The sequence below is a fragment of the Balaenoptera borealis genome (assembly GCF_965194805.1).
Source record: "Balaenoptera borealis genome assembly, chromosome: 15".
NCBI lineage: Eukaryota > Metazoa > Chordata > Mammalia > Artiodactyla > Balaenopteridae > Balaenoptera > Balaenoptera borealis.
Genome location: NC_138871.1, coordinates 67,382,542 through 67,390,535, shown reverse-complemented (window position 1 = coordinate 67,390,535; position 7,994 = coordinate 67,382,542). Strand labels below are relative to the sequence as shown.

At 53.2% G+C, this 7,994-nt stretch overlaps 1 protein-coding gene across 1 annotated transcript in view; it reads right to left on the bottom strand.

Annotated features, from left to right (window-relative positions):
* Positions 1–457: 457 nt before the first annotated feature.
* Positions 458–7,994, bottom strand: part of CAPN13 (calpain 13) — a 54,269-nt gene continuing 46,732 nt past the window's right edge. Inside the window, 4 exon segments of the mRNA XM_082357364.1 lie at positions 458–1,170; positions 3,150–3,218; positions 4,843–4,901; positions 4,996–5,053. Coding sequence (XP_082213490.1) covers positions 832–1,170; positions 3,150–3,218; positions 4,843–4,901; positions 4,996–5,053 — 525 coding nt within the window. The 3' untranslated portion in view covers positions 458–831.

The window sequence follows — 7,994 nt, the reverse complement described above, 5'->3', positions numbered from 1 at the left end:
GCTTTTCAGCCAAATTCCAACTATTCTCTTTCTCCCTTTTATTATTCTGGAGTCATTAGTGAGGTTCTCCTTTAAAGGTTTCACCTTTCACTGGCCATTCAGTGGTTCTCAGAGTGTGATTCCCCAGACCAGGAGCTTTGGCCTCACTAGGGAACTCGTCAGAAGTGCCAATTCTTGAGCCCCACCCCAGTCCTCCTGAAGCAGAAACTTTGGGCAGGTGGTGAGGCTCACCATCTGCACTTTCACAAGCCCCGGGGGGTCCTGACGCAAGTGTGAGAACCACAGCCCTCGGCTGTGAAAACGTAAGGCGAGGAAAGAGGCTGGAGCCGGGGCGGGCGGCAGCTCAGGTTTCTACCCGCTCAACAGGCTGAGAGCCCCTGGGAGGGAGACCCATGGAGGCTGCCCTTCCAGCAGGCGACCTGCAGGAGCCTGATTTTACATTTTATTCAGGAAGGCGGCAATTTCCTGACTTACCCTTTTTGTGAGCCATTTCCCCCATGGGTACAGTGAGGATAATGACTCCTGTCCTTCCCAAGTTCCAGAGCTGTTGAGACAATCAAATGAGGTGACGTGAGTGCAAGTTCTTGCTGAAATATGAAGCATCTGCACCCTGCGGTGTTATTATCATTCTCCCAGGACTGAAAGCTCTTGCTTCCTTGAAGCAGACAGAGGCCATCTGATTTCACTTAGCCCCAGACCCTCTGTAAAGAGAGCACATCAGCCCACCTGTGGGTATTTAACCCTGATGGCCCGGATGCTGAGATGGAAGCATCTTCAAGGCAAGCTAGATTTCTGGTAGGGTACCAACCATGCGGGGTCATTTTTACACAATTAGAGCTGCGCTGGGGAGAGAAGGCAGTCAGGAGAATTGACTGGCAGGCGAGAACTCGGGCGGGGGAGGGTGGAGTCTGCGTCTGGAGCCAGGAGGCTCAGGGACCCAGTGCAAACCAGGGGAGGGCACAAATACTGTGCTCTGCTCTCCCCGCCCCTGCCCGGCACCTCTCTACCAGCCTTGCCTACAGCATGCTGGGGGCGAGGGCAACACACACACACACCCCACCAGTCATCACGGCTCAAAGGGTCGCCTGCTTTACCTGTGTCCTTTATGGCCTTCCACAAATCCGGACTCGGGAAAACTCCAGAGCTCTTCCGGGAGTTCTGGAAAACACTCTGATATGGGAGAAAAAGCAAGAAGCCCGTGTGAGCCCCAGTGTCCACCTGGAAGAGGATGTCCTGGGTACCTGGGTAGAGGGAGTGCCCGATAAATCTCGTTCCCAGCCCTGGAGGCTGCTTCACTAAAACACGAGTGGGCCCAGCTCAGAGGTCGGCAGGGTGCATAGCTGAGGCCGGGGGGTGGGGAATGGGCTCTGCTTGATAAAGCTGCCTGCCTGGCCCTCAGGTGCAGGGCGGCGGGTCCCTCTCCCAGGCCCGCACCTTCCCCCCCGCTCCCCCAACCTGCTCTCCTTCCTCTTCCTCACCCCCTAGACTGGGCTCCTGCCGCCCCAGGAGGCTTCCTACTTTCTAGGGAGGTAGAGAGCTCTCTAGAATTTGCCTAGGGTGGGGTTAATAGCACAGACGTTACAACCAAATTGTTGAGTATAAATCCCAGCTTGACTATGTACCAGCTGTGTAACCTGGGGCAAGTGACCTAACCTTTCTAGGCCTCAGTTTCCCCCTCTGGAGCACAGGGCCAATTACAGTACCTACCTCACAGGTTCGCTGCAAGGAGTAAATGAGCACATCTTTATAAAGTGTTTAGGAGCGTGCCTTGCACGATAGTGAGTGCTGTGTAGGCAGCTCGGAAGGCACGTGAGCATTGCGCCTGGGACCAAGCACGGCCGTGGTGTGGAGTCACCTGAACACCCCGATTTTGTACAGGGCGGCTCTCCGTTTGCCCGAGACTTTTCTCCCTCTCCCTAATTCTCACTCTAACCCTGAGGCTCCTCCTGCTTCCTAGGTGAGGACACAGGTGGGTGAGTAACTTGCCTTGAATGAGGCAGGCAAGCACCGCAGGACTGAACCCGGGACTCCTAATGTTGGCCTAGGCTCAGCTGTTGCCCAGGAGCTGTTTTAAAGCAAAATACCCCCAAGCAGGTGTGCAGCTGAGGCAGATCGTGGGAGCCGATCACTGTGAAACAGCGGCTTAACAACTTTTTTCTGGCCTTAGTTGGCTTTTGTGAGTTCAGAGACTTAGCGTGTTCTCAATTAGGTACGGACTCATTCATTCAGTCATGCATTCGTTCGGTCGTTTGTTCAGAACTCTTGAGTGCCTTCTGTGTGCTGGACACTGTGGAAGGCCCTGGGGAAAAGGATGAATATGAGGGATTCCTGCCCTGGAGGACCCTGCAATCTAATGGGAGGACTGTCAGCCATTGCAGTGCCTGGTGAGAAACCAAATGACCCCAATCAGGGATTAGGTGATATAAATAAATAATATGTAAACAGAAAGTGTTTTTATTTCATTGTTGTGGGTTCAAGTGTTAGGAGCTGAAGGGGGACTAACTGGGTCTTAGGGGGGCGGGCAAGGCCCTCAGGGGAGGCCCCGCGGGGAAGGAGTTTTGGGGCTGGACCCGCAGGCTGGGTGGGCATCAGGCAGGCTCTGAGTGCAAGGAGTCTCATAGCTGGGGTCCGATGGAGGGAGTGGGATGAGGGAAAGGGCTTCTCCTGGACCCCAAAGTGGGTCCCAACTCAGAGGATCTCATGTATAGCTGATGAGTTTCGACTTTGTCCTGAGAACAACAGTGGGGCCACACTGAGGCCACAGACCACAGCTGTGATTCTGATGTGTGTTCCGGCAGATGGAGGGGAAGGGGATGGGGTGAACCAGCGGCCTAGGGGATGCTGCGGTGGGCCTGGGGGGAAATGACGAGGGCAGAGCTAGCTGGCAGTTTTAGCTACAGTCACTGTGACCCGTTTCTCCTCCAGCCTCCTAGAGCCGTCCTCAGCCCGCCACCTGACCGGGCCTCGCCTCGTACCTTCTAGTGGTGCGTGTACAGCTCCCCAAGCAAAACAGGGGCCCTCCTTGAGGGTGGGGGTGAGGTTCCTCTTCTTTCATAGCCCTCAACCCTGGTGTAGGATCGGGCTACCCAGTAAACATATGCTAAACCAGACAGAATAAGAGTGCTCGTCAAAAGGGAACACGCAGGTACCTGGCAGTGAACAAGACGGCTCCACAGCCTTGAAAACTCCTCTTGGTCAAGCCGCCCGTTCACCTTTAGCTGGTGGGGAGTTGAGAGTCAAGCAGTCCTTCGTGCAGTGAGCGGAGGGGCTGCAAGGATGGAGCAGCTCCACCCACCACCGAGCAACACAGTCAGTCCAGCGTCACCTGGATGTGGCCCTACGCCAGCCGGCTCTCGCTGCATCTGAAAGGGACCTGGCTTAGATTTATTTCACAGCGAAAACAATCCATTGGAAGGAGAAGGCAGCCCTGAGAAAGGAGAGCCAACATCACTTGCGCCCAGGGGAAGAGAGCGAGCCCCAAACACAGCCTTCACCAGTTGGGGTGGGGCCCCTGGCAGGGGGGAGTGGGGAGCAGCTGGGGGGAGGAGAGCGCCTTGCAACTCCGGAGGCAGCATGAGAGGTGAGCGCGCCCGCTAAGCGTGCGCCAGTGGATGCACCGCGCTCTGTGTATTCAAGTCAGCCCTGGTCACTCCATACGATGGGTTTCATGAAAACTAGTGAAAAGAATGGATCTCTGAGGAACTGGAGGGGAGCTGGTGGGTGAGCAAGAGGAAGGGTAGAAAAGACCTGTCTGCTTTGCAGGGGTCCTGCAGACATGACCTCCCCTAGGGTTGCCTGCCCCAGGACGTGGGGCTGCCGTGGGCCATTGGACTCATCCGCAGGGATGAGCAGTGTCTCTGGGTGATTCCAAGCCACAGCCAGCAGAGACAGGGCCTGACTGATGATTTCATCAGGAAGGCCTCTTGTTTGACAATGGCTGGCTTCACATCCCCAGTCGAGCCTTGTTAGGAGTGAAAGAGCCGGGGGATCCGTGTCACCCCAGGGAGACAGTGCACACCCGAGGGAAGAGCTGCAAGGCAGCAGCTGGGGGATACGCCCACGAGGCGCCAGAGGGGAGATGGGGCGGGCAGGGGAGAAACGGCTCAGGGGAGAGTGGAAGTCAGGACGGGAGGCAGGAGACCCGGGGCTGGGTTCCAGCCCTGCCACTTGTGGCCACGGAACGTGGGCAAGTCACTGCACTGTCCCAGCCCAGTCTCATCTGCAAGTGCAGCACAACAGTAATAATGGGGTGTAACTGTCGTGCAGACCGCAGAGTTCTCTACAAGTGTTGGTGGTTGTTATCTTTATTGAACTGGGGGCTTGTTGAGCAAGGAATACATAGTGAGGACTCCTCCAGTGGTAAGGAGAGGGGTGTAAGGAAGATAGTTCCCATTGGTGCTACAAGAAGGCAGTGAAGGATAATGTTAGAACACAGACTTTGGAGGCTGAGAACTCCAACTTCAAATCCAGGCACAAATTCTGACTAGCTGTGCGATCTGGGTTGAACCCTTGTTTCTTCCATTGTATCATGGGACAATACTTCTTATATCACAGGGGTTATCGCAAGAATTACGAGGAAAAAAATATCTATCAGTACAGTTCTTGGCACGCGGTAGACGCCTGATAGGTGGTAAGTTTTGTTATTGTTGCTGTGGTGGTTCTGGAGAGCGAGTTGGTACAGAATCCCCAGAAGCCCAGGCTCTTTGGTGAGCCCTTAGAACCAAGAAAGAAAATAATGAGGGTGAGAAAAGTGTTCCCCAATGTCCTAAATAGACCCCAGGGGAAGCCCACGAGTAGAGAGGCGCTTAGAGCTGGGGGAGGGGGAATGACTGCAAAGGATACATCCGTCAGAGCCACCATGCTCCGGAACTCATCCAAAGAGAATGTGTCCTCTGGAGGTCCTGAGGGGGAGAACAGGAAGGACTGAAACGTCAGAGAGGGTGGCATAGGACTGGCGTGGCCATGCGGATGGGGTTGGGGCCAGCAGGTTCTTACCTTTTAGGAATTCCTGGTTGAGAAGCCTCTGAACCTGGGTAGCATCAATGTCCAGCCCCTGATCCAAACAAGGAAGGGATGCAGGAATCACATCGGTGCCCAGGAGCAGAGGGGCACACCTGCCTGACTATAAAAGCACTGGGATTTCTGAGCACTTGGTTCCCATCTCACCTTTGCCATGAAGCCTTCCCTCCCTCCCTCCCTCCCTCCCTCCTTCCTTCCTTCCTTTTTTTTGGCTGCGCAGCGTGACTTGTGGGATCTTAGTTCCCTGTCCAGGGATTGAACCCGCACCCTCAGCAGTGAAAGCGTGGAGTCCTAACCACTGGACCACCAGCGAATTCCCATGAAGCATTTCCTGATTGCTCCAGGCCCTGGTGATAACTCCCTTCCTGAACATCTGTAGTGCTGATTACTCCTGACATTTGATACCTGGTGTGGGTCACCTTGCATTTCTCTCTTTATTCATTACTGGGCTGAAAGCTGTGTTTGCTTCCTCCCCACCATACCTGGCACTGGGGAGCCCCTCAGAAGTATTGTTGAATGATCAATTCAGCCCTGCAGGTGTGTTCCCCCATCTGCTTGCAGAAAGGAAGTGAGAGAAAACATGACATGTGTGTGTGTGTGTGTGTGTGTGTGTGTGTGTGTGTGGTGAGGGGAGATAAAAACACCAGGAATCCAGGCTAAGACAAGTTGCTCTAATTGAGCACATAACGTAGTATTAGTCTTCCCAGCCACGGAAGCAGAAAGGGAGACATCATGTTTTTCCTTGGATAAAAAACGGGAAGCAGCTGAGGTTGAGGGGAGAGAAACTTTTCCTGGCCTGAACTTCTGAAGGTGTTAACCACCTTCACTTTTCTGTTGGGGACACCGACCAGTTTTATGGGCAGCAGATTCTGTGACGATTTGACAGAGAAGCAGAGCTGTTCTCCACGCAGCTGTCTCTTTCACCCAGCCTGGTAAAAACCTGAGGGCATGATGGGACATCACCACCCTGGGGAAGCTTTCCCACAGGAGGAGCTGGAGTGAGGGCTCCCAGCAGGTGGCTTTGTAGAGTGGCACTAGGTCAGGCGGAAGGAGGTGCCTCTTTGGGGTCTTCTGAGAACGAGCACCACACAGACAACAGATAAGCAGTCCCCAGGGTGGCCTCACCACCCAGAGCAGAAAGCAAAAGCAGCCCTACAGTTTGTCCTTACTGGAGTCCTTTAGCTGGAAAAATTACCCCCAGTGATGTCACCAGTGCAACACATCCTGTCAGCATCTGAAATTGGCCCTCAGGTCATCCCTCCAACGTCTCACTCGGTGGTTACATCAGGGAAGTTGGTGTTGTGTGCCCGCCATGAACTCAGTTTTTTCCTCGAAAGAATAATGGTACCTCACTATAAAGAGCGGTTGCCATGGTGAGGAATGCCAGCTTACATGGCGTCACAACGAGAATGTAAGCAGCTGTGGCGCACGGATCACATCCCCCACCCTGGGACAGCCCCTGACCTGGTCCCTGCGCCCAATAAACACCAGAATGTTGGAAAAGATGAGGCTAGGAATGGAGATAAAGGTTGCCTGAACAAAACGCCCAAAGAATCACACGTTGGCCTCTACCACCTCAATGGAAGATGCCTAAGGACTGATGCTTTGCTTTCCTAAAGCTGAGCAGAGTCTTGGAACATCCTAGGGTATTTGTACATGTTTGCTGATTGAATGATAGATGATGGATGTGGCCTGTCCCAAAGGCCAAGTGTGTCCTTCCTTTTCCCACAGGCGGACCATGGGTTAGGGTACCACCACCACTACTATGGCTGATAGAGGGGTACAAGAGACTGGGAGACAGGACAGAGTGAGTACATGGACGAATATTTTGCTCTCAACTTTCTTTTGAGGACACAGCCTCTGGGGATAGTTTGCAGGTTGTGCAGAATGATGCCAGGTTGGTCCTGCTCAAGGGTGTCCACCAAGGGGTGAAAAGAAGTTGGAGTCCAGTCTGGGTTCTGCTCTCGAGCCATGCACCTTGGCACAAAGCTCCATCTCTCTTCTATTCTAATTCCTGCAAAAGCCTCATACGGACTACCAGTTACCCTCTATGAGAAGACATTTGGTTGTTGTTTGGAAAAGTCCTGATTAGAGAATCTGTACCATTTATCATATGACAAATTATATTTTTTATTTCAGAGGTACAGGTTCACGGACCACGTTGAGGATTTTGCCACCTGCCCCTGAAGGAAGCTTGGTCTCAGGTATCCTAATCTGGTCCTGCCGATCACCTAAGGGGAAGTAACCTTAGCTAGAGCATCTGCTCTGGGGAAATGAATCTGTCTTAATTCAGTGCAAATTGATTGAGCACCTTCTCTGTGCCAAGGACAGTGATAGTTATTGGGGACAAGGAATGCATACGATGTCATCCCTGCCTTCAGAAGCTCACAGACTGGGGACATTCACCATAGTAGATCCTGTTTTGCATCAAGTGAAGTGCTTTCTGAGTCAGCCCAGATGCGGGCCTGAATCCTGGGCTAGTGCTGATTTCAAGGAGGTTCATACTGAGCTGTTCCCTATAACAACATGTACTCTCATGCCAGCCGCATTCTTCATCTCCCCTTATTTTTATCTCTGGGCCCAGGCTACCTGAATAACTTCCCTTTGGGCTGCCTCCTGGTTACCAATGCCCTGTCAGCCTTCTGAATGCCTCGCATCTTCCTGTCCTTGGCCCCTGCCTGCCCGAGGCCGGAACAGTACACACGATCATCTATATGGCTTTCCGCTTCCCACACCGACATGACGACTAATGGTAAAAGGCCCATCGTGCAGAGCCCTTGGCAGCTGTTTTTTTCCCTGACAAGTCAAGGAGTTCTTTATAACGGCTTATTAAACCATTAAGAAAATCCCCTGTGCACGTAGGTGGCTTGGTAGGAAGAAGGCTGTTGGTGCTTTCTGAAGCTGGCCAGCTCCAGAGAGGAAGGATGCCAACGTTGGTGGGAGGTGGCAGAACAGGAGAAGGAAAGATTTCAAGG